This window comes from Phoxinus phoxinus (assembly GCF_949152265.1).
Source record: "Phoxinus phoxinus genome assembly, chromosome: 15".
In the NCBI taxonomy this organism is placed as follows: domain Eukaryota; kingdom Metazoa; phylum Chordata; class Actinopteri; order Cypriniformes; family Leuciscidae; genus Phoxinus; species Phoxinus phoxinus.
The window spans coordinates 14,517,309-14,543,781 of record NC_136890.1 but is presented as its reverse complement, the minus strand read 5'-3'; the positions used below and the strand labels follow the sequence as shown (position 1 = coordinate 14,543,781).

At 36.8% G+C, this 26,473-nt stretch overlaps 3 protein-coding genes across 5 annotated transcripts; 1 reads left to right on the top strand and 2 right to left on the bottom strand.

The window, feature by feature from the left end:
* Positions 1–444: 444 nt before the first annotated feature.
* Positions 445–21,097, top strand: hnf1a (HNF1 homeobox a; the record flags this gene model as incomplete). 2 transcript variants are annotated; one of them, XM_079637052.1, is made up of 10 exons in its annotated part: positions 445–1,435; positions 3,330–3,529; positions 3,615–3,795; positions 4,877–5,079; positions 5,279–5,427; positions 7,143–7,284; positions 7,372–7,548; positions 8,912–9,027; positions 10,830–10,914; positions 13,758–13,888. In XM_079637052.1, exons 1-10 carry the CDS (start codon positions 1,137–1,139, stop codon positions 13,886–13,888), a joined length of 1,683 nt encoding a protein of 560 aa, XP_079493178.1. In that variant the 5' UTR covers positions 445–1,136. The 2 variants fall into 2 exon arrangements, with proteins under 2 accessions (XP_079493178.1, XP_079493179.1); XM_079637053.1 differs by lacking the exon at positions 13,758–13,888 and adding an exon at positions 20,630–21,097 and having other exon boundaries at positions 447–1,435.
* On the bottom strand, positions 14,385–18,230 carry cUnh12orf43 (chromosome Un C12orf43 homolog; the record flags this gene model as incomplete). Its single annotated transcript, XM_079637056.1, has 6 exons — positions 17,805–18,230; positions 17,648–17,669; positions 17,467–17,565; positions 17,260–17,342; positions 16,995–17,085; positions 14,385–14,724 (listed from the first exon to the last, which is right to left on the bottom strand). The coding sequence occupies exons 1-6, from the start codon at positions 17,899–17,901 to the stop codon at positions 14,385–14,387; spliced, it is 732 nt and encodes a 243-aa protein (XP_079493182.1). The 5' UTR covers positions 17,902–18,230.
* On the bottom strand, positions 18,682–25,761 carry LOC307011421 (uncharacterized protein). 2 transcript variants are annotated; one of them, XM_079637054.1, is made up of 8 exons: positions 25,279–25,761; positions 25,041–25,106; positions 24,859–24,921; positions 24,576–24,692; positions 24,292–24,390; positions 23,357–23,464; positions 21,104–21,614; positions 18,682–20,690 (listed from the first exon to the last, which is right to left on the bottom strand). In XM_079637054.1, the coding sequence occupies exons 2-8, from the start codon at positions 25,070–25,072 to the stop codon at positions 20,175–20,177; spliced, it is 1,446 nt and encodes a 481-aa protein (XP_079493180.1). In that variant the 5' UTR covers positions 25,073–25,106; positions 25,279–25,761; the 3' UTR covers positions 18,682–20,174. The 2 variants fall into 2 exon arrangements, with proteins under 2 accessions (XP_079493180.1, XP_079493181.1); XM_079637055.1 differs by having other exon boundaries at positions 25,509–25,761.
* Between the last annotated feature and the right edge of the window lie 712 nt (positions 25,762–26,473).

Here is a 26,473-nt window from a genome sequence, read left to right as displayed (position 1 = left end):
AACGTTGTCGTCACGCAAAAAAAAACAAAGGAAAAACCCTCACATGACTTTTCAGGTCTTGAAATCAACCTGTACAAAATGAGATTTTTTGTGCAAAACTATATATTATTGTTAAATAATGATTAATAATAATAATAATTAAATAATTGTAAGTCAGCTTTAAGCCCCCTATGGGAACCACTGGCATATATTTAATTTCCAACTCTTCACTGATCTTCTGATAAACATTTACTAGTGTTCAAATTGCTAGTCATGGTGAAAATGACATCACAATGACATCACAACTAAATGGAAGTCATCATTTGTGAAACAATAAACAATACATTTCGAAATTGTTTATTTCACTCTCTTAAGATTATCACGGTTTAAAAAATGTAACAAAAGTATGATACATTTTAATTTTTTTTAATTAAATGTCTGACTTTGGAACAATAAATTGATTGAAACAATAAAATCTATCAAATGAAATGTATACTTAAAGGGCTCCAATAATTGTAATAAATAACATGAAAAGTTTCCAAGTTTTAATGTAATTTTCAAATGTATATATTTTTTAAATTGCAACAATTGTTACATAAATGGTATGGTACATAAAAGTGCAAGATGTTTTAGGAAACATCATATGTGATGTGAACATGTAAACACGAGTCTCAAACGTTTCCAGACTCTCAGGCAAGCTTACAGTGTGAGTGTTGAATGTGTTTGTAATGTCCGTTTTCACTGAATGGTTAGACTCTACACTTTGCCCTCAGCACAGGCCGAGGCCAAAGTTCACAAAGAGAGGGGGAGAGAACGAGAGAGAGAGAGAGAGAGCGACAGAGTAAGGAGGAGGGGATGAAGGGAAAAGCAAGTAGCAAAAAAATCTGATTTCAAAGCAAAAGGACAACAGGTGTCTAGACTTAATACAGGAGCAGAAACAGAAGAACGCTGGAAAACAAGGAAAAGAAAAGGATAAAGAAAATGAAAACAAGCTCTTCTTCTAAAGGACGGTCTGCAGAACTCAAACCCTGAGAAACAGGTGAATACTGAACGCGTCCGATAACTGCGTGTGTGTGTGTGTGTGTGTGTACGTCGGTTCGCGCACAAAGTGTGTGCGAGGAAATTCTAGAAGAACAACGGCTGCTAAAACACGAGAGATGGAGGGAGGAGAGGGGAGGAGAGCAGGAGGAGAAGGAAGCGGCCGGCTGTCGGCCTTGCAGGAGCAGCTGGTGTGGTCTCTGCTGGGCTCGGGACTGTCCAAAGAGCTGCTGATCCAGGCCATGGGAGACCTGGAGAGAGAACGGGGCTCGGCCGGGGGAGAGAGGACGGACCGGGCCGACGGAGAGAGCTCGGAGGAGGGAGAGATGGACAATCCTCCTCCCATCTTCCACGATTTAGAGAGACTTCCACCGGAGGAGGCCGCCAGGCAACGGGCTGAAGTCGACCAGCTGTTGCAGTAAGTAACTAAAAAAAAAAACGTTCAATCCATCCAAACTTCATCCAAAACACACACGCTGAACTGTCTAACAAGACCTCAAATCTTGCTCTTCTAAAGAAGCGTCGTCAAAATCTACCTTCGTCTTCTCAACTTACTATTTTCCTTCATAATTTCCTGATTAAAGCTCCTCTTATTCTCTGGCTGATCTCAGGTCTTCTCTCTTCTATTCCTATTCACTGGCTTCCTCTCTCCTCTAATGCTCTGCTTCCCAACTGATGGGGTGAATATAAAGGAGGTTCCACCTTTTTTAGTTACTAATTACCCACCCTATTCATTATTCTCTGGCCATTTCTATCTTTTTAATAAATGAGCTACGTCGACTGGTTAAAATTAACAGAGTGACATCGCTCTGTGTGTGTGTGTTTGTGTACACAAGACTGTGGTGATATTGTAAAGATAGTGCTGTTGTGAAGGGAGGTTTGTTGGCAATGTGGCTCTTTGGACAGTGATGAAAATGGATTTGTAATGCTCTTTATTTAAATTGCTTTATATGTGCGAGTGATTTGTATAGGTGAAACGCATTGCTGTTGGATATGTTTGTGTGTTTGTGAGGCTTTGTGTGTTTGTATTGCTTTCACAAGGGTTATTCTTTTACTGGACTTTGGCCCTGCGTCTCTTTTCTTATCTTACAGTGTAAACATTGCACCATCTCTACTTCTATATTATCCTTCCTGTTCCCCTCACCCTTCTCTCAAAATATTTTTTAAGTGTTTTGTCGTGATATAAATGAAAATAAAATATTCAGGATATTTGTAGGGTTTTTTAAAGGCAACAGTGCCATTGGTGTAATATATACTCTCTCTGTGTGTGTGTGTGTGTGTGTGTGTGTGTGTACAGTTTGAAGGGTTTATGTATTTAAAACTACATTTTAACTGTTACTAAAATTACAATTTCATGCTTTCACTTTCTAATGTTTTCTAATGTTCTGAGAAGTATTAAAGAAATCATATTTATCATCACATTTATTTGACCACGTGGTTCATAAAGAGATACTATTCTCTTTACAGACTTTATCAGTATTAATTGTTTATTGAGCATTTAATGTGACGTAATGCATTGAATTTGGCAAGTTAATGCCATTTTAAGAATTTTTTTATACTTTTTAGAAATTGTAACGTGATACCAAATTTCCTTGAGTTGCAGTAGACTACCATTTTTTTAATATTTTTGAAAAAAAGTATCTTGTGCTCACCAAGGCTGCATTTATTTGATCAAAATACAGTGTTTCCTATTTGAATATAATTTAAAATGTAATGTATTCCTGTGATCAAAGCTGAATTTTCAGCAGCATTACTCCAGTCTTGTCACATGATCCTTCAGAAATCATTATAATATGCTGATTTGCTGCTCAAGAAAAATTTCTTATTATTATCAATGTTGAAAACAGTCGTGCTGCTTAATATTTTTGAGAAAACTGATACTTTTTTTTCAGCATTCTTTGACGAATATAATGTAAAAAATAATAATAATAATTGTGTGAAATAATAGTCTTTTCTGTCACTTTTAATATATTTAATGAAATTAAATTACCTTTGAATAAAAGTATTAAATTATAGAAAAAAACTTCACTGACCCCAAAATTACCTTTGAACAAAAGTATTCAATTATTTAAAAAAAAAACTTTACTGTGATTAAAATACATATGAAATATAGAATATTTTGGAAGGTAATCACATAATTAAGATAGAAAAATGTGATTCTTGAGAGACAATTAAATAAAATAAAATTTAATTTACAGGCACAAATCCATTTCCTTAGAATTATCCTGAAATAAGCATGAGAACTTCATGAGAACTTGTTTGGAGATATTCCGAAACGCATATTATAATGTATTAATGTGTTGGTGTGTTAGACAGGATCCCTGGCATGTGGCTAAAATAGTGAAGAGTTACATGCAGCAGCACAACCTACCGCAGAGAGAGGTGGTGGAGTCCACGGGCCTCAACCAATCCCATCTCTCCCAGCACCTCAACAAGGGCACACCCATGAAGAACCAAAAGCGTGCCGCCCTGTACAGCTGGTACATCAAGAAACAGACAGAGATCAGCCAACGTGAGTATGGACATTTCTGAAATTCTCTTTTACGAGATTTTGTACACTGTTAGAATTAATTAATCTCTCACAATGATTAATGCAGAATTCACCAATGCCAGTCGCGGTGTCATGTCAGGAGAGGAATCCGGGGAGGATGTGAGAAAGGGACGGAGGAATCGATTCAAATGGGGTCCTGCCTCCCAGCAAATCCTGTTCCAGGCTTACGAACGACAGAAGAACCCCAGTAAGGAGGAGAGGGAGGGACTGGTGGAGGAGTGCAACAGGTAAATGAACACAGGAGTCATAACACAAATTTATTTGAACCCTTAAAAGCATGAATGTTTCGCAAATCATTATTACATATTGGGGTCTTTAGCGACCCGGATCTATATCTATCACGAATGGATCTCTACCTGTCACGATAATTTAAAACTCTCCTGATATTACAGTAAAAATGACAGAAAAATAAAATAAAGCCTATTTTGTAACCTTTTGGAGCTTGAAAGGGTTCAGTTTGAGCAGGTGTTTTATACCATCATCACTGTCACTGTCTTCACTGTCTGTTATTTCTTGATAACAGGCCGCTGCTAAGGATAACACACCGTTGCCATGAAAAACAGAGCGTTGCCATGGACACAGTGTTCTTTAGCGGAAGCAATACAATCGTTTATAAATAAATATTTTGTGTCTAATTAATTATTGATTTATTTGGTAGGTAGCCATGTAATAAGCGGGATAATGCAGAGCGAGCCGGTTGTTATAGCGAATACAAGCCCGAAAGGCTGATCAGGACCCCGACGCGAAGCGGGGGGTTAATACATTGTTACAAACCTTGTGTGGTTTGCGACCCTATACTATTTTTTACAAAAAAAAGAAATGGGAAAATAGGCATTCTTTTCTTGTTATATTGTTTATAATGAATTGATTAAGGAATACTATGAAGGTTGATGTCTAACTTTAAAAAATGAATGAGGAGGAGGGTAATGAATGACGTCCCAGGTCAATAAAGACCTAAGGTACATGTGTAAGGGTTAAAGGGATATAGTTCACCCAAAAATAAAAATGCTGTCAACATTTATTTACCCTCATGTCATTTCAAAACCATAAGACTGTTTATATTCTAAACACAAATGAAGATATTTTGAATGAAATCTGAGAGATTTCTGTTCATCCATTAAAAGTCTATTTACACACAACTCAGATGCTTCAAAACGTTCTTAAAGAGAAAACGCTAAATAAATCCATATGAATCGAGCCGTTAACACAAGTCTTCTGAAGAGATGCGATCGCTTTATATAATGAACAGATTTAATTGAGGCTTTTATTCGCAAGCCTGCTAATGCCGCTTGAATCCATGTGTTTTAGAGCCGAGTGTCTTCAGAGGGGAGTTTCTCCTTCTCAATTGGCTGGCCTGGGCTCTAATTTGGTCACAGAGGTTCGTGTATACAATTGGTTCGCGAATCGTCGTAAAGAGGAGGCCTTTCGCCACAAACTGGCACTGGACGTTCCCTACAGCAGCCAATCTGCTTCCTCCACAGGACAAACATTATCATCTAGTCCTTCACCAGGTATGAAGTCATTCAAGCTCATACCGTTCCATACATCTGTTGACTGATGCTTTGTCATTTCCGCAAAAACAATTTCTCCATTTTAAACCTTTTTAATGTGCAATGGGTTGATTTTGGATGACTTAGAAGAATTCTTTGAAGATTTCTCCCTAAATCGGACCTGTTTTACCCACCTTTCTCTTTCGTCCATTCACTGAAGGTCTGAAGTACAGCCAGTCGGTGCTGTGTGAGAGTTTGGGCACAATGAGAAGCTCCAGTGGTGAAGACAGGGGTGGTGGCGGTCGTCTCGCCAGTCCAGTTCAGCTAGAACCCAGTCATACACTCCTGGATGCACACCATCTTAAACCAGTGAGAATAAAATACACTTCTTGACACATAACACAATACATCTGTGAGATTGAAGGAACAGTCTCTGATCACAATAACGGTATGCAGAATTTAAAAAAAAATTCATCCAATCACACAATGTCCTACCTTTCAGCACATTTCCATACCTCCGCATACCCTCCTCGCGCAGACATCCCGTCATCAGCTCGTTCCGTGAAGCTCTGCAAAATTGTAGACAGTCACCAAACGGCAAAAAACAAACAGCAGCCTTTTACAGTTCCCCCTGAACCAAAACTACAAACTTATGCAGCGTTCACGGCACATCATCACTGTAATTAAGAGATGACAACCCGTGATGTTTGAAGATGTTCACATCCTCAGACTCGATTTTTTGCGTTTCTGTCAAGACTATCAATGCCGAAATGAATCTGCAGCAGTCAGGTGGTACAAGTAACAGCTGTGTAAGTAGTTTACATTCATTGTAATGTTATGTGCTCTGAGGTCATTTAACATCATCTCCCATGACGCTTTGCAGACTCTGCTGTGAGCGTTCATGTGTTTTGAAGGAGGCGTGACTTTGGAGACACTCTGAAGGGATCTTATACTTTCAAAGCTAGCTTGCTATTACTAGCCTCTCCCAAATGGTGTACCCTACTTTTAACAGGGCTTTGGGGCAAAAAAGCCACCAAACTGCTCCCAAAATTAAAGATATGGGTGCAAAAAACACCCTTTTCTAGTGTTTTTATTTAATTTTTTACATGTATACATGAATATCAGCATGATTGCAAATGCGATATTGATTTTATTCAACAGTTTGACAAACAATACGTTATTATTAAGTGAATTATTTTATATTATAGACTTATATTTTAGATTATTAAGTTACTTATATTTTATTTGTTTTTGCTCTTTTTCGCCAACTGTAGTTCCAAACAACTCAATAGGAGAATGAAAGCACATCTTTGAGCAACCCACATTAGTGTTTCGTTCCTGAATGATCCGCGTTTTGAACAAATTGGTTGATTGAATGATTCAATGACCTCTTCATAAATGTATGACTCACTTGCTTCGTTCCTGAATGAATCAGTGTTTTTGAATTAATAGAATGATTCAATTACTCACTCATTATTATGCTGACTTGCCGCCACCTATACTTGTGGTTATTATGCATTCAATGGTGTTATTTTAATATTAAAGAAATTTCCTGTTTCTGACATCATCATAAATGTAGTGACATTTTATGACCACGGCTCAAAAAGAGAGGTAATTTGACATTTATTTTTACATTATCAGTATTTTTACGTTTATTGAGCTTTTCATGTGGTGCAGTGCTAATTTGCTAGTGAATGTTTTTTAAGAATGCTTTTTCAAAAACATTTTTAAGCTTTTAATGTGATCGTGAAACCAGATCATACCAAAATTTGCAGTTATAAATTATAAACTTTTCCCTATCATTTCTTATTTTTATACTTAAAATACAAACTTTTGACAATTAAACCTGCAAACAGTTTGCCCCAAAATGTAAATTATCACCCAAACCTATACTTTTCAATATAAAGTTTTTGTCCATTCTATACTAGTCAGTGGGGAACCAAAACAACACCACTTTGACTTTGAATGAAATGAAAAACACTGAGACATTTAAAAAAATATATTTCCTAACTTTTGGGCAGGGGTCAACTATCAGTTTAAAGCAAATGGAAGCTGAAGCCTGACAGTTTTTATTCCTCTCTGAGGTATCTTGTGGTGGCTCCTTACCTCCTGTCAGTACTCTCACTTCCCTGCACGGATTGTCCGGATCCTCCGCTGCCCCTCCAGGACTGATCATGGCCTCCCTACCAAGTGTAATGAGTCTAGGAGACTCCTCACTTCTCATAGGTAGCCTATAATGCATATAGTGATCTAGATGAACAGATTAACACCAAAACATTGCTAATTAATGTTAATACATGTATTTCACTGTAGGTTTGACGTCCTCTCAACCACAGACAGTCAACATGGGGGGAGGGTTTACTACCCTTCAGCCAATCTCGTTTCAGCAGCAGCTTCAAGCCTCACCTCAGCAGCCAATAGCACAGCAGCTCCAGTCGCACATTGGCCCAAGCTCCTTCATGGCAACAATGGCACAGTTCCCATGCCACAGTAAGTACTTAAGTAGTGGTGCTTTCTAAGACAAGACAATTATGGGGGGAGGGGGACATTTATGACTTGAAACCATCTAGTGATTCCTTAGAAACCACCCAGAACATCCTAGCAACCATACACTAGCGTAAAAACTTTGGAATAATTTCGATTTTTTAAAATGTTTTTGAAAGAAGTTCCTTATGCTCAGCAAGGATGCATTTGTTTGTTCAAAATTACAGTAATAGCAACAATAATAGTATTGTGAAATATTATTAATTTAAAATACGTGTTTTCTAATTTTCTACAGAAGTCAACATTTGAAGTGGATCAAAACCTTTCATCAAAGTTATACATGAATTTTGAACAATACCCATTCTTGTCTTAGAACTTTGATAAACTTTTTTGATCCACTTCAAATATTGACTACTATATTTTAAAACATAATTTATTCCTCTGATCAAAGCTAAATTTTCAGCATCATTACTCCCATCTTCAGTGTCACATGATCCTTTAGAAATCATTCTAATATTCCGATTTGCTGCTCAAGAAACATTTCTTATAATCAATGTTGAAAACATTTGGGCTGCTAATATATAAACCGTGATACCCCAATCTTTTGAATGGTAGTGTAAGTCAAATTTGAAAAAATAAATAAATAATAATAATTAAAGAAGGGAACATGTATTCAGCAAGGATGCAGTAAAAAAGTTAGTCTTAAAGGGGTGCTATAATGCCCTTTTCACAAGATGTGAAATAAGTCTCTGATGTCCCCAGAGTGTGTATGTATCACAAATAACATGGAAGTATTGAGGTCCCAGACAGCAGTCATTTAGTAATAGCCTACATTCTTTTTTTCTTTTTTTTCCTACACACCAGTGTGAATATTTTTCTTATTGCATTTCAAATGGGGCCAATTTTTTTAGGCTACTCCTAGTCTTACGTTTTTAAATTACAAAGGGCCTACTGATGTTTTTGTTATTGTATTTTCAATATTATAGGCTATTATTTGTGCATAAACATATCTGGTTATAGTAAACATACCGTTTGTTTGAAAAAAACATATTTTGTCATCCTTGCTGCAAGTTTACAAGAGCGATAATATCATTAAATGTGAAGGGGGGCCCTGAAATATTTTTTTCGGGAAAAAGGGGGTCTCAGACAAAAAAAGGTTGGAAACCACAGATGTAGTCCATAGCAGGCTTTTGTTGTAGCAATTTCTTTAAAATAAAATATCTCCCTTTGCTTTGAACTTTGAGCGCTGTGACTTTGCAGATGTTTATGCTCAAACAGCAACATTACACACTAACTAAAGTTAGAAAATGAAATCATAAATCAACCACCGCCCCTTTAACCAAAATTCTGCTTTAATATTGTGTTTCAGTGTATAGCAAAGCAGACCTGAGCTCTTACCCCTCCTCCAGTCTCCTGTCCCAGGCTATGGTCATCGCAGACAGCAACAGCATTGGGACACTGACTAACCTCACAGCTGTTCGACAGGCAAGAACCAAACACAATCTCATCACACTGACCATGTTTACATGCACATCATTTTTAGATTAAAGGATAATTCCGGTATTTAACACCTTGAGTCTATATTGTAGTTTGTTTTGGATGAACAAGAGTGGTGGACAACATTTTTTTTGACAATGGTTCCTCTCTCGAGTTTTTGACTATAATAGAATTGGCCATGGACCCATTTAACATTGGAGTCAATGGTCATGTCCGAAAATGTAATTAAAACAGCCAATAATGTTCGTTTACAAAACTGTTAAACTCACCGAGTGGTTAGTGGTGTTCGTTGATGATTATAAACAATATATCGTCGCAATATATGATTCCAATCCGTTTATTTTGCTATAGTGGAACTATTTTTTCAGACACTTCACAACTGTGTAACTTCCGCTCAATATTTGAATCTGCAGCGTTAGCACACTCCCGACCACTTGATGGCGATAACTGATGTTTATGTCTCGCGGGACACTCACGGTCACAGTCGAGTTCAACTTCATATTACAAGTAACAATTAATGAAGGTTTTGTTTGTTTATTTCGCTTACTCTCCCGGAGCACAGTTGCTCTGCTCGCTAGCCTTATGAGAAACGGAAGCGAGCAAAAAGACTACATCAACCAAATGTAAACAGCCCCCTTTCAGTTACCGGTAGCGCATTTATATTAACGAGCACTCAGTCCTTCAACAGAATTCAATGGGATTTTACAAAATGACGAATAAAACACGACAGAAACTGTATTTCGCAACACTTTTTGTTTCTGGAACATCAACTAACATCACATCACTCGGTGAGTTGCACAGTTTTGAAAACTAATGTTAAAGGTTGTTTTAATTACATTTTCGGACATGCCCATTGACTCCAATGTTAAATGGGTCCATGACCAATTCTTTTATAGTCAAAAATTCGAGAGAGGAACCATTGTCAAAAAAATGTTGTCCACCACTCTTGTTCATCCAAAACAAACTACAATATAGACTCAAGGTGTTAAATACCGGAATTATCCTTTAAGGTTCATATACTGGGCTTTACTCAGAAGAAAGTTTGACCTGCTCCACAGAGCTCACAGGCATATTCATGTGAACATGACATTCAGCAAATTCTTAATAAACTAAAACATTATATACCCATAATTCTATCTTTTGGAGATACAGTAGAATTAAAATGTTTGCAGTCAGTAAAATATTCTGCAAGGGAGCATTAAATTGGTCAAAAGTGACAGTAAAGACATGTATAATGTTACAAAAGCTTTCTATTTCAAATAAATGCTATTCTTTTGAACTTTCTATATATCAAAGAATGCTGAAAAAAAGAGGTTTCTGTGTGAAAGTCCAGGTAACCAAAACTGTGACCAAAATCACAAAGTGACTTTTTATCACTGCATGTAGCACCTACAATTATTTTTGATTTAATATAAATTTATATTTTTTGTAACAGATGATATTCCACAAAAGCTACATAACATAATACAGTCTTCAAATTTCTAGAAACTGTACTTGTGACTTAATCAGGTTATCACATTGGCATTATGCTTTTATAATCTTGAAACTTATTCTGTAAACTTAAACTTTTTTTTGGGCTTGTAAAAACGGCCAAGAGATAAAAATGAGGAATGGAATTTATTTTATGGATCTGAATCTATTCAAAGACAACGTTCATTACCATTTAGTGATTCAAATCAAAACTGTTATAGGAATTTAAAACCGCTATTACCTTTAATTTTAATGTAAAACTAGTCAATGTAAATCTACAGTGATTCTTTCAAATGATCAATCCTTTTCCTCCTGATCAGATTCTCACCTCAGATCCTGAGGGTCACACAGACACTCCCATTGAAGAGGAGTCTTTACATCTGCAATCCACTTCACCAGAACCAGGTACAAACCCTGTGTTTTCGGTAGCCAAATTCAAATGTCACTACTATGAAACCATTGCATTACCAATCTATTATTCTCCTTTAATTAAAGCTGAAGAATGTCGTTTCTGCAACATAGTGACACCTAGCGGAATTACAAAAATAAAGGCAAAGGCATGTCTTAACAGGTACCCAGACAGCAACAGTGTCGGCCCAGATCCGGCCCACATCTGGTACTTGTGGATCTGGGCCAACAGTATGTTGCTGTCTGGGTAAAAATAGGCCACTTAGCTAAAAGTTTTCCTAATATATTGGACTTTTTATTGTGTGTTCCTATGTGTCAAGTAAGCAGTTGAGTAAGCTAACACCGTCTAGAGAGTGAACGCGAGCGTCTCACTTATAAACATCCAAAGTAGCCCGAGTATATATTTTGAAGTGACGCCACAACTGTTTGAACCCATACACATTTTAAACTTGTACATCTCAATGCCCCATTCACTTCGGCAAGTTCATGACCCGTTTAATCATTGGAATTTGGGCTTGCACTTCTGCAAACGGAGCTGAATTTCCATCAGGGTGTACACGTCATGATCCCGCACCGGAAAATACCCTTTGGCTCCACCTGCTTTAGTAGCCACGCCCCGAGCTGTTAAGAGACTGACGCCAGGTTCACACATACGCCACTTGCAGTGTGTATTTTCTGTGTCCACGAAATAGGCAGACGAGCATTCACACTGCACACGGCTGTGGCGCGGCTAGTGCAGGATCGGTGCAGTGCAGCGATAGTTTCGAATCCAGTTGCGGAATTCGCATGGTTCGTGGTCAAAATTAACAGTTCGACATGAAAATATTACAATTTTACCATAAATGCATATTTAAATGTGCCATATGTAGTTTTTCTAATAAAATGAATCCATTTTTTATTGCCTGTGTGTGAAGGGGTTGTAATCTCACAATAAAATTATCCACTTGGGGGGGTTTGCCATTACCTCTGAAAGCAAGTATTCCTATTTCTATGTAAAGTCTCCGGGGCGGGTTTGCCACGAAATCCAGTGACGTGACTGAGACTTGCATGCGCGCTCCCGAGCCTCTCGCCTCGTCTGACTTTGCACTCAACAGCGACGACACTTCAACTTTATGACATGGAATCTGCTAATACTAAGAAACGACCAGCACAACACTGACTCCAACACAAACTCCACATAATAATATTTTTTTTGTTTTTTAAAGAATGTGCATGAGCACTCACTTGTAAACGTATTGGTTGCAATCTGAAACACCACCGCTAGATGCCGTTGAAAACTCCACATTAAGTATACTACTATTTTTCACAGTAGCATAATCTTACTTTAACCCTGGGGTAAGGCAAAGACATTTTTTTTAAAAATTCTAAAAAGTAATTGCGACTTTTTAAATCACACAATTATGCCTTTTTTCTATCGCAATTGCAAGTTTACATCGAACAATTCCGATTTTTTTTTCTCAGAATTGCGTGATATAAACTCGCAATTGCGAGAAATAAAGGCAGTCAACTGCATCATATAAAGTCAGAATTGCATGATATAAACGTGCAATTGTGAGAAAGTCAGAATTGCATGATATAAACGTGCAATTGTGAGAAAGTCAGAATTGTGCGATATAAACTCGCAATTGCGAGTAATAGTTAGATTTGCGTGATATAAACTCAGAATTGCGTGATATAAAAGTCACAATTGCGAGAAACAAAATCAGAATTGCGGAATATAAATTCAGAACTGCGTGATATAAACTTGCAATTGATAGAAATAGTCAGAATTGCGTGATATAAACTCGCAACTGCTAGAAACAAAGTCAGAATTGTGTGATATAAAGTCAGAATGATATAAAGTCAAAATTGCATGATATATAGTCATAATTGCATGATATAAAGTCGCAATTGCAAGACAGTCAGAATTGCGTGATATAAACTTGCAGTTGCGAGAAACAAGTCAGAATTGTGAGATATAACCTCGGAATTGCAAGAAATAAAGTAAGTTCCGCCACAGAATAAATAATGGTCTTACAATTCGGACTTTTTTTTTTTCCTCAAATATTTTTCTAAACTCGCAATTGAGGATAAAAAAAGGCAGAATTGTAGGACCAAAAGTAGCAATTACCATTTTTATTCTGTGGCGGAAACAAGCATTCTTAGACTTACCAGGAGTTGCAAAAATAATGAATGCGGAAAAACTTATATCTAAAGTAATTTTTTTTTTAATGTGAGATGCACTAGAACGCACCATGCTATTATGTGACATGCTGGTGGTCAGAGAACTACACTCGGAACAAGAAAGCTACAATGGATGACGATCGTCTAAACAGTGCGGTGGAAAAACACGAAGTGTTGTATGACCCGCAGGACTTTTCATATAAAGATTTAAACACGAAAGAAAAGGCATGGGAGACAATTTCTTCGGCTGTTGATGTGGATGGTAAGTTAGTTTAAAGTATTTGTGATTACTAAAGTTTTACATAAGAAGTATCATGTTTAAATGTTTTTCCACTTGCTTGAGCATTTTAATATAGGACTATAAATCTATATAGAAATAAATAATCAAATATTGCGTTGTTTATATTTATTCCGTTTAAAGCCGCGGATTAGCAGTGTCTAAGCACGTGCTGCTCTTGCACCGCATGCGTACTACATTACGTACTGCAAATGGAGTGTGTGTGAACAGGACCGCTCTCAATGTTTAGACCGTGTCTAGAAAGCTCAATGTTTACACTTTTGGAGGACATAAACCAATGAATGGCATACTAATAGTAGTGGTCAATGTACATTTACTGGATGAAGAGAACGTACTTAAACATTAAACAATCTCAAACAATTCACCTTTAAATTTCCAGTGTCTTCGGGTAGTTTGGAGCTCTACCCTCAGACCCAGACAAGTGAAACCCATCCTTCACACCTGCTCTCCTCTTCACCAGGGGACATCGACCCTTACATCCCTACACAGATGGTGTCTACTGCACAATAGCTGCAGCTACTGATGACAATACCACTTCCAAAAGCTGCTGAGAGCAAACAGACAACAATGAAAAAAAAAAACAAAAAAAACAATGATCTGTCCTTCTGCTATATTGCTATCTGCTGCCTAACCATGCTAATGATATTGTTTTTCACAAATCCTTAAAGTATGCTCAATAAAAGGACAGTTAAGTTTTCATTTAAAACAAACTCTCGTGTGAACACGTATATAATTAGTTTCAGGTTTCAAATGTGTGACTAATAAAAAATTAATGTAACTGTTTTTAGTCTGCTAGACTAGTCTCTAGAAAAATATTTTGTAGTAAAATGGCAAATAAACTTTACTTTATTGATGTTTTTTATAGCATGAAAATGCTAAACTGACAAGAAACAGGTTCTTTTAACTCCCCAGTCAACTGTTAATCCTCAATGAACATAATAAAACAATATACAAACATCCAGAACAGCAGAAACAGAATAATTGCTATTTCGAACAATTAAGTCTTTCATTCATCATCGCCCTTTGATGAATCCAACTTTTTTCTTTTCTTTTTCTTTTTTTTCTTTGTCAAATTCTCTACCACAGTTGTTTGCGCTTCTGTTCCTTTTCCATTAGATTGTTTCTCTGATACATGGATACTTTTCTCCTCACTTCCCTCAGTGAATGTTTTTCTTTTCTTCTTTTTCTTTGTCTTCTTTGTGACTGTGTCCTCCTTTCCAGACTCTACGTTTGTCGTACTTTTCCCCTCCGTCTTCTCTGTGAAGGTTTGGGCTAAAGGGCCGAGGATGTCTGACACAGACACAGCAGCTTCTCTAAGCCTCATCTCCATCTCACTGTCACTGTCACTGCAGAAATAAAGAAACAAGATGCGTTTTACTTAATATAGATTGTCATTAATGCAAAATGTATTATAAACTTACTAGCTTGGTGATAATTATTAAAGACAGACAGACATGTGGTGCACATTGAAATAGCAATTAAAAGCTATTTTTCTATTTGCATCGTGACATTTATGACAATTGAGCCTTCGCAGATTGAGCATGATTTGACCAATCATACTTCGCCACCCGCCATTTTGTCCGACAAAGCAGTCAGGAGAGTTAGTAGATTAACATCGAGGATTTCAACTTGAAAAACGGAGTGTACTGACGCCTTTCCACGGTTAAAACAACATTCCTTCTTATGTTCATTCATGTTTATTTGATGCTATAAATTAACTAGAAGGAAGAGATGATCGGTTCACAAGCAGCTTTGACTGATGCTCCACAGCGATCTGTCCGACACATTAAAGAGCCACAAAACGGTATTTATTGTTTAAATTCGTTAAAAAAATTATCAAAAGTAACCTGGCTTGTCCTGTCTGTCAGCACATTGTCAGTATCCTCTCTGCTCCACGATGTATATCACTGCGTGAGAACATGGTGTGGTATAGCTTGTCGGACATAGCAACAGTAACTAAAGGGGGCGGGTCTTTGCGAACGATTAATTAAGCATATTCTCCCTCATTTACTTTATTTACTGTAATAATACTGTTGGACTGTGACTTTGCCTTAAAATGGTATATAAAATAAAATAAAAATTAATTGTCACCAATTACTCACCCTTATGTCATTCAAAACCCAAAATAAAGATATTTTTTATGAAATCTGAGAGATTTCTGTCCCTCCCTTGTGAAAGTGAAAGTTTCAAAGTGTTCATAATGATCATAAAATAAATGCGGTTTAATGATCAATCAAAGTCTTCTGAAGAGACTTTTTTTTTTTTTTACATTAATCCTCTTGATTCATATGGATTTATTTAAAATTTTAAAGTGAATAGACTTTCAATGGTGGGACAGAAAAAATATCCATCTATAAAAATATCTTCATGTGTGTTTCCAATAGGGATGCACCGATAACTCTATCTTTGAAAGCCGAGAACCTAATATATATATATATATATATATATATATAGGCCTATAAATCTAAATCCAAATGTTAATATATTATTTTTGAGAACCTGATTACAAAAACAAAAGGCTCGCCATTTAAAGCCATGTCCCAAGCTCTTCAACATATATCAGACATAGTTTGAACAGGTGTAAGATTCCTTAACTTTTAAAAATATTTTTACACTCCTATGCTCAAGTTTCTTTATTATTATTTTTTTTAAATCTATAGCCTTACAAAGAAATAAAATAATACCTAAATAATGCAAACAAGTCATCGGAAAACAGGTATAAAGAACCAAAATACATATTCCATGGATAAATAAAATGCAATAGCCTCCCCACAGACAAAAATTTAATTCAACCATATTGTTGGTGAAAATATTACAAGAAAAAATAAAAGTGCTAGGTATTATTAATAATGCATCAATGTTTTTGAAAATAAAATAAATAACAGCATTCAAATAACAGCATTGGTGTTTGAGCTGTGTTCTGTAGCTGAAAAGCGGAATGAATACCAATACACTGAAGCACTCTGTTAGCGGGGAAAGTAACTTAAAGGTTCACCCAAAACATTATGTCATCATTTAATCGCCCTTTGTTTGTTCCTGTACGAGTTTCTTTCTTCTGTTGAACACAAAAGGTGATATTTTGAAGAATGTTGGTAACCAGACAGTTGACTGTAGCCATTGACTTCCATAATATTTGTTTCCTACTATGGAAGTCAATGGCTACCAACATTCACAGGTTTGGAACAACTTGAGGGTGAGTAAATGACCAAATTAAAAATTTTAGGTAACTATCCCTTTAACTGCATTTTCCTTTTTTGAAGTGATTCCAATCATATTTCAAACAATTCAAAACTATAATGGTGAACAGTGCACATCTGAAGTGTCTCAGCTAGAGGAAATAATACATTATTTATCAGCTTTAATATACCGGCCAAATGTTCTTATTGGTTCGATAACCATAACATTAAAAATGAATATACATCAGCCAATACCGATATGGTGGCCAATATATCCACATCCCTAGTTTCCAAAATGAATGAAATTATTATAGGTTTGGAACAATTAGAGGGTAAGTTACTGTTGACAGAATTTTCATGGGCTGAAATATGGACAATGTATGTTTTCGTGAAATTCATCCTAGTGTGCATGTTCTATCATAAGCAGGACTCAGACTCACCTAGAGCTGGGAATTGGTCTCCTTTTAGGAGGTGGAGGAGGTGATTGTTCCATCCATTTTCCAGAGGTAGATGTGGAGAACAGACGGAAACCTTTAGAAAATGACATGAAACAGTCAGCTATTTGAAACCCAGATATTTAGCTGAGGGTTTTGTGGATATTACTGTATGTATATTATTGTACATCTGTCATTTGCGTTAATGTACATATACTGTGGTAATTCTTAAGAACTATAAGATCTCTATTGGCAATTGTAGTTTGCTTACCTTCTTCATTCTCTTCTTCATCTCTGTTTTTGGACTGACCAGGTTCTGAGTCAATTGTCTTAGAAAACACTTCTGAAATGCACCTACAGATAAGTGTGTTTGTAAACGAGTGAGGGAGAGAAATTGTACTGATTGACCAGCAGACAAATAAAAGATAATGACAAATACTCAGAAGTTGAACGTGATAAATACTATTTTTTGTCTCACCCGTCTAATATGGCTCCTAACTTTTTTGCCACATGGGATTGAAACTCAGGTGTTGTCCCGAGCTCATTCCCATCATGTTCATGCTTTGAAACATCGACTCTGTGTAACAAAGTTATCCAAACTCATGACAAAATAACCACTGAGATCCAATCTCAAAGCGTTTTAAATGCATATGACTCACCTACGACTTTTGTTTTCTCCATCTGTGTGGGATAAAAGCAGCACTGAGTTAGTCCTCAGATATTAATGTTAACGCTTGTTTGGTAAATGAAGTAATTTCATTCATATTATTCACTTACATCTCGACAAATGGATCTCTATATTATAAAACGCGTTACCTTTTCCATTGATCTTGATATGCTGTGGTCCAAAGCTCCAGACAGCTTCTTTCAGTCTTGCCGAGTTTTCATCCTCACTGCTGCTGCTTTCAGACATCCTCAAGGTTTATCAGCTTTAATGAATAAAAACATCAGTTTGTAGCTATGAAACTACAGTTAAGACGTTCAGTTTATATTAGTTTAGTTTATTAGTTTAGACTGGGTGACATGACGCGCAAAAAACGCTGGAACAACGACAGACATTAAAGTAGACAGTGGTGCAGCATTTCAGGAGAAATGCTTAAAAAGTGACCGATACAACGTGCAATTCTCCACTTTAACGTCACACGTTCAGAGTCCACACGAGCTTTCGTTTCACATGTAGTTAAAACGAAAAACAACGCTCAGGTTGCAGAATCAAGCATTGGTGCTTTACTGCCCCCTGTTGTAATGGAGCTAAAACATGTTGTTATATTTACAATAAGTATCTATATTGCCCTACCAAGACAGACATACACAATCAACACCTTAAAGTATTTATAGCTAATTAAACATTACAAACTTATTTAAGTTGCTCTCGCGGGTCAAATAGTTGATCTTCTGTTTATGTTTGCTGATCAATATTTATATGTGAATAAAAGGCTAAATTAAATCTGTTCATCATAGAAACCGATCAAGTCTCTTCCAAAAATGTGGACTAAAGTAAACCACTCAATTCATATGGATTACTTTTACGATCTCTTTATGAACTTTTTGAAGTGTCAAAGTGGTAGTTACATAGCTGTCAGTGGCGGGACAGAAATCTCTCAGATTTCATTAAACATAGCATATTTTTTGTTCTGAAGATGAATGAAAGTCTTACAGGTTTGCAACTACATGAGAGTACAAATTTGAAATTTTGAGTTCATTTTATTGCAGAATATACTGGGTTTGTATAAAAATAGGACATATAAACCATGTCATAACCTGACATATGAAATAATAGTTCTTATTTTTTTTTATGGAAGGGTTTATTGAATCTTTAGACAATAATAAAAAAAAAAAAGTTTTTTGTTGAATATCATATTTGATGCTTCAGGCTTTTATGGCTCAAATAGTATAGAAGAATATAGTGCTCAGTTGTCAAGTTGTCACATATCTTCCAATAATATGATTTATGTATGATATTTTTAAATGCTCTGTATAGTTTTTATTGTGGGGGCAAAACATTTAATGCACTGCTATACAATGATAACTGTTATCTGTTTACAAATGTTCCTCAAAAGCCTGATGCATTGTATTTGATACTCACATTTAAAAAAAAAAGTTTTATTAACAATCAGTGTTGTGGGTACAGTAATGCATTATAAGTAACATGAGTTACGTAATCAGATTAAGTAATGAGTAAAGTAACGTCTTACTTTTAAATTTACAACAAAATATCAGAGTTATATTTTTTCAAATAAGTAATGCAAGGTATTTTGTTTTCCCATTTATTGACACCTCTCCTGTTCCTATGTTGAGAGAAATTGAAAGTAAGAACGGCAGCGCAGCTGAAAGGTTTGTTTGAGCTGCGCCCTCAACTGTCGGCATGGATTTGCATTTCCTTCTGCCTGACTCAGTCATTTCACTTCTAGTGTGTTTAACAAACAAACAAACAAGCAAGCCTCCAGTGACAAAAAATTACATACAAATTTTTCTTAAAAAGTAACTAAAAGTTGATCAAAGTTGATCGCAAGTAGATCAGTAATATCATTAGATCAAACGCAACTTTCCCTAACACTGTATATCCTGAAACCAATTGGCTGTTTTAACTGTAATTTGTTCCCACCGAAATGCTTTGAAATGTCTTTGCAGAAAGATATATAATAAGAAAAACAATAGTCACTGTAATCAGAGATGATTAATAGTCCGTATCATAATTGTTGTGAACCAGGAGGCAGAGACAGATCCATGTGCAACAATGTATTAATAACGTAAAAGTAGTAAAAAGGGAACTCAAAACAGTAGCAAAGGCAGCAGGCAGAGTAGAAGTAAACCAGGCGTGAGTCCGGGGTTGGCAGCAAGCATGCATGTCAGAGTCAGGCAGAAGTTCAGGGCTGGCGGAGAGTATCAGAGTCAGGTCACAGGCGGGGGTTCACAAGGCAGGCTGCACACAATCAAAGAGGTTAGTTCAAGTCCAGGATCAGTATATCAGAATAACAGAGGTATATCCAGAGAAGGCTCAGACATGTAACAAGGGAATGAGACAATACTTCGCAAAGAGCGCTGAATTAACAAGCTAGGCTTGAGCTCAGAGTTCATTACAGACAGGTGGAAGGTGATCAGAGCGCCAGTGATGCATACTAGGAGGCTAGTATGCATAATTAGTATTCAGGGAAAGGGGCTCGAGACTGAGTACTGGGGATCTCACTAGACGCCGTAACAATAATTATCCTCATCGCTATCTTCCTCAGAATTGTCCTCATCATCATCATAGTCTTCCTTGTCTTCATTCTCTTCCCAATCATAATCATCGTTGTATTCATCCTCATCATTTAACATATCTTCATCACCCTCCTCTTCTTCATCTGTCTCTGCATCAAAATCTTTCTCACTATAGTCATCATCCACATGAGGGTAGTCATTGTCATCACTATCATCTCCAAAATCCATATCATCAGCATCATAATCATCATCATCATCATATTCCTTTTCATAGTCGTCCTCCTCATCATCATATTCCTCTTCATCCTCATGTTTTTCTTTCTCTGTATTCTTCGTCTCTAACTTTGAGAGTTTTTCTTTAAGCCCTGAAACCTCTTGCCGTAGAGTGGAGCACATGAGCGCAATTTTTCTAACATGATATTTTTTTTCTTTTGTTTTAGGTCTGAAGGTTTTTGCAGATCTTTTTAGACGTGTCTGAAGCTTGGCAGCGACTGTCATCTCCTACAAAAAGAAAACACATCATCAAGCAAATTAAAGTGACAATGAAATCTGTCCGCTTACATATAGACGCAAATGCACGCAACCGATTCATATCAGATTTGTTTCCACGTAAACGAGGCCTGAAACTGATCTGAGAATATCGGAATCCACGTGCTTTTTTTCCTGCTTACACGTCCGTGGGACATTTCTGATCTGTGCCACATGGGAGGAAAAATATCGGAATTGGGTTAGCCTACTTGAACCATGTAATGTAAATGCAGCCTCGATTTCACTATACACTATATCACTATAAACAATAAACATCGCAAATTCCATTTCATGACAACTTTAATAAAGTATGCATTATTAATTTAATAATAGTTACATTTGCTGCTTTGTTTTATTTATGGCATAATTTCATTAGAATACCAAACCTTTATATCTGCATGATGCTGTTGTTCGCCGGCAGCGCTACTGAAGCTGTTGTCTGAGATCTGACACTGCTCCGAGGGTCTCGTCTTAATGTCTCCAGTCACGTCAGACAGTGTGTGTTTCTGTAGTGCTGGTATTGTGTAATGTTGCCTGACGTGAGTCTCACAGAGGAACACGTCACAAGTCAAACAAGACTTCACCGATTTCAATTTTTGCTCAGTGCAGAAATCACAGGCCACGTCTTCCGGTCCGGCATAGGGTTGTTGTGGAAGGGCTGGACTGAAGCCTGCTTGCTGCTTGTATTGAACCACCTCAGCCAGATCTGCATTTATTTTCAGCACTGGCCGTGTTTCTGATGCTTTACCACAGTGTGGACAAACATATTCTCCTGCGCAATTGTCCCAGAGCGCATTAATACAAGCGTTGCAGTAATTGTGTCCACAGGGGATGGACACTGGATCCTTGAACATCGATTTGCAAACTGGACATCTTAAGTGTTGCTCTGTCAGCAGTCTAGAAGTCACAAAATTAAAGTCATTCTCTAAATGAAACTTTTCTGTACAATGCTGTCACATTGCTTAAGGTCAGAGTTCACCGAAAAATTAAAATTCTCCCGTAATTTGTTCACACTCATGCCATCCCTGATGTATATGACTTTCTTTCTTCAGATAAACACAAAAAAAATTTTTAGGAAAATAATTCATCTCTGCGAGTCCATATAATGCCATTAAATGTGTGCCACTTGGTCGACGCTTGAAAAACCACACACATCGATTGTGTCGGTGATCCATACAGCCCCAGTGGATGAATCAATGTCTTTTGAAGTGAAACGATAGGTGTGGGTCAGAAAAATACAAACATTTTTAACCTTTTAACTATAATTCATTGCTTCCGGTCTACTGTTATATGAGCCTTCATGAGAGGGACATTGTGACACTTGAGCTGTGAAGCTCAGGAGAGAAGTTCATTCGGTAATGTTAGGCAGTTTGGGTGTACAGGTATTGGTCATATAATTAGAATATCATGAAAAAGTTTATTTAATTCAGTAATTCCATTCAAAAAGTGAAACTTGTATATTATATTCATTCATTACACACAGACTAATATATTTTAAATGTTTATTTCTTTTAATTTTGATGATTATAACCAACAACTAATGAAAATCCCAAATTCAGTATCTCAGAAAATTAGAATATTAAGACCAATACAGAAAAATAATTTTTAGAAATGCTGGCCAACTGAAAAGTATGAACATGAAAAGTATGAGCATGTACAGCTCTCAATACTTAGTTGTGGCTCCTTTTGCCTGAATTACTGCAGCAATGCGGTGTGGCATGGAGTCGGTCAGTCTGTGGCACTGCTCAGGTGTTATGAGCCCAGGTTGCTCTGATAGTGGCCTTCAGCTCTTCTGCATTGTTGGGTCTGGCATAACACATCTTCCTCTTCACAATACCCCATAGATTTTCTATAGGGTTAAGGTCAGGCGAGTTTGATGGCCAATTAAGAACAGGGATACCATGGTCCTTAAACCAGGTACTGGTAGCTTTGGCACTGTGTGCAGGTGCCAAGTCCTGTTAGAAAATGAAATCTGGATCTCCATAAAGTTGGTCAGCAGCAGGAAGCATGAAGTGCTCTAAAACTTCCTGGTAGACGGCTGCGTTGACCTTGGACCTCATAAAACACAGTGGACCAACACCAGCAGATGACATGGCACCCCGAACCATCACTGACTGTGGAAACTTTACACTGAACTTCAAGCAATGTGGATTCTGTGCCTCTCCTCTCTTCCTCCAGACTCTGGGACCTTGATTTCCAAATGAGATGCAAAATTTGCTCTCATCATCTTTGGTCCACTGTGCTTTATTAAATCCAGAGTCAACGCAATGGCGGGGAAGCGTATCATAAATGATGGAAAATCTTGTCAATGGAGGGGAAAGACTTTAAAATATTAGTATTTTGTCTTAAACACACCTATCGATTCTCTTTAGGGGACATTGATTCATCCACTGGGATTGTATGGATCACCGTTACGGTTGCAGGAGTGTGTGGTTTTTCAAGCGTCAACCAAGCGACACACATTCATTGTATCGAATCACAGAGATTGATTATTTTCAATAAAAACTTTATGTTTTTTTGAAGAAAGAAAGTCATATACATAGGGGATGGCATGAGGGTGAGTTAATGATGTGAACTAACTTTTTAATGCTGCGTTTTTAAATGTTATTTATTTACAAATAACAAATGAATAACTTCACCTTGGATCCAATGGGAAAGTTTCTGGAGCTTTGAAGTTGGTTGGTGGATCCATTGACCAGTCTGTCTTCAAAGTCAAACAGGTAGGTGTAGGAGACGCTGATCTTGCTCTGTAAGAAAACAGTGTCGTTTAGGCTACTTATTTCGTTTAATTACATTTTATTACATAATATTAAAAATATGACAAATGTCGGTAACACTTTATTTTACGGTGTTCGTGATACAGAGTAATTACTTAATGAATTACTTAGAAGTAAACATTGTAATAACATGTAACATGTAACTAAGTTATGGAACAGCCTGTACTAACAGATTGTAATTATGCACATGTAATAGGCAGCTACTGTTACACATATGTAACAAGCCGAGATGGATAAGGTTTATAGATACACATGAAATACACTTATAGTCTTGATACACTTTATTTTACGTAGCTTATCCCTGTGTAATATTATGTAATTTTAATGTAATTAGGAAACTACTGCATGTATTTAAGCTGTGAACTAGTGGGTTAATTAAGATGGATAAGGTATGGATACACATGAAGTGCACTTAAGTACAATCTTGATACACTTTATTTTATGTTACATACGTGTAATGCTACAGAACGTACACAATTACCATGTGTAACTGCAGGCTTTTCCCGACCTAGTAACCTAAGTACTTGTTGTTACATTGTGTAGTACTTTCTTATAAAATTACACTGTACCAAGTCTGTAACACGTATGTAACCAACTCGACTTGTTATATGTGTAACAGTAGCTGCCAATTACATGTGCATAATTACAATCTGTAAGTACAGGCTGTTCCATAACTTAGTTACATGTTAACTACATTTTGTTACATGTTATTACAATGTCCACTACTAAACAATGAATTACGTAATTAATCTGTATCATGGACACCTTAAAATAAAGTGTTACCCAAATGGCCTTACCTTAAGTTGGATGCAATGCCTTTTGAAACATTCAATGGGTTGTCACTTTTCAGTGAAATATAACCGGTGACTGGTGAAGTGTCTCGTTTTCTCTTAATCCTGTCATTTTAAGTATAGCGTTGGTGCATGGCATTGTATGTGTTCACTCAAATTCGTGAGAAAAAAAATTATTCTTTTTTTTAAATTATCGTTCTAGATTCTTGTTATTTTTATATTTTATATATTATTGGAAACATAATGGACTCAAATTTGCTTTCATTTTTGTATTCAAGTATAAAAATCACCTTGAATGCAAAGGAAATGTCTCTCCACCTTTGAAGTTGGTTGGTGGGTCCATTGAACAGTCTGTCCTCATTGACAGATAGCTGGATGTAGGAGAAGCTGCTCTCTTTGACTTTTGTCTAAAGGGTGAGAATCATGTCAAACAGAACTGTCTGATAAAAACGTTCATATTTCTACATTTTAATCATCTGTAATAAATGTTATTTCAATAGCCTCCTCTATATCAGCTAATATGGCTTAGCTTTCTTTATACAAAAATGGAAAAGTTTACCTAAAGGTTTTTACCTTTTATTTTTGACATGTTTTTTGGCAGTGCGTTCAGAATCTGATCTTTTTCTTTTGGATTGGCTTGAAATCAACACAGCATGATTTGTAATCAATTGTTTATGATAAATATGAGCTTAACACGTCAAGATTCTTCGTTTCAAAACAGTGATAAAAACTCAAAAATACAGAATTTCGTTCACCTTTTAAAATCAAGCGGTTCGTTTAGACTCATTGTAATGTCCTTTAAGAGCAGACAAACTTGAGACCTGTGAGTATAGAAAGAGAGGCAAGCAAACATGAGATCGTCCATTTTTGATTTGCATAAATTCGAGAAACTTAGTTGTTTTCACATTAAAAACATGTAAAGATGCAGCAAAAATATGTGGGTCATGAAAGAATGGTAACACTTTTCCAATATGTTTATATGATAGTACTTACAGATAAAAAAAAATTCAGTCTTGCGAATTGGTTTCACTTTCAGTAAATCTTCCTTTCCTATTCACGTAATGCTCAACTATCTCCCCTCCTCAGTAAACTAACAAACATTTGTTTATTATAAGTAGCTTGAGATATAGCTTGCTTCTGTAAGCTGGTTTCCCAGATCTCCAGGCCAGCCAGCCGAAAAGCGCCGAACACCCCTCTAAAATCAGAGAACAGACCTGACTTACCAGGCAAGATCAACAAAAGCCTACCAAACAAGTTTATTCTTGCTTTCAGCATGTGATCAGCATGAAGACAACGTCCCAAATATGCTGTGTATTGGCATAGCCTAATTAAATGTTTTCCTATAGAATTGTTATTTCTATTATGGCTCGTTTCCACTGAGCGGTACGGTACGGTAACGTTGCGGTTCTGGTTGGTAAACCATGATCTGGCTGCGTTCCACTGCCAACAGTACCCTTACTTGATAGGCGTGGTCAACGTCAACGATGCAAATCAAATTGACGTCAAAACCAATCCATGACATTGATTTGATGTAAACTGAATGTCAAACATATAGAGCATCACAGTCCCGCCCACAGCCCGAGAGAGCTCTGGTGCCGGAAGTAAATTTCCCATTCATTTCTCCCATTGACTTTTGGAAAAATCCGTATCTAAAGAGTTTTAGAGCATGTCTGAGGATAACCAGCAATGGCTGAACTCATAAGCATACAACATATCATTTCGAGTAAAAAAACGAAGAGAAAATCCAAAAAAAGGCAAAGGTACAAGACTGTGTACATATTTTCATTTCCGAGCGAAGGAACTACTCATCCCATAAACCACCGCGCCTCACTGAAGTCGACTGAAGCCGACCGCGAAAGAGCCTTTTGAGTGAATTTTATATAGTAAATGTGTAGTTAATAGCAGTTATTTCAGTAATAATCGTGTAAATAAAAATAATAATATATTGTGTGCGTGTGTGAAAGCGGTTAACGATAGCGTTAGCAACATGGTGCAGCTCAGTCATCAACACACGTGTGTTCAGTCAGTGTGTAACGTTAGTTTGTGTGTTTATTTCAAAGCCCTTTATGACACAGGACACTCTGCTGACAGGACAGGTTGAGGTCCATGCTCATTTTCATGATGTTATAGAGAGCCTAAGTCCCTTCCCTTCCGGTCGACCACCATGGGACCTTATTTCGGAAAAATA

Excerpts from the sequence above, each read along its gene's own strand:
- LOC307011421 (XM_079637054.1), bottom strand. The coding sequence starts at position 25,072 with ATGAGTCTAAACGAACCGCTTGATTTTAAAAG. Across the intron at positions 24,693-24,858 it reads AAACATGTCAAAAATAAAAG|ACAAAAGTCAAAGAGAGCAG; the intron begins GTAAAAACCTTT and ends CTCACCCTTTAG. Across the intron at positions 24,391-24,575 it reads ACATTTCCTTTGCATTCAAG|GATTAAGAGAAAACGAGACA; the intron begins GTGATTTTTATA and ends TTAAAATGACAG.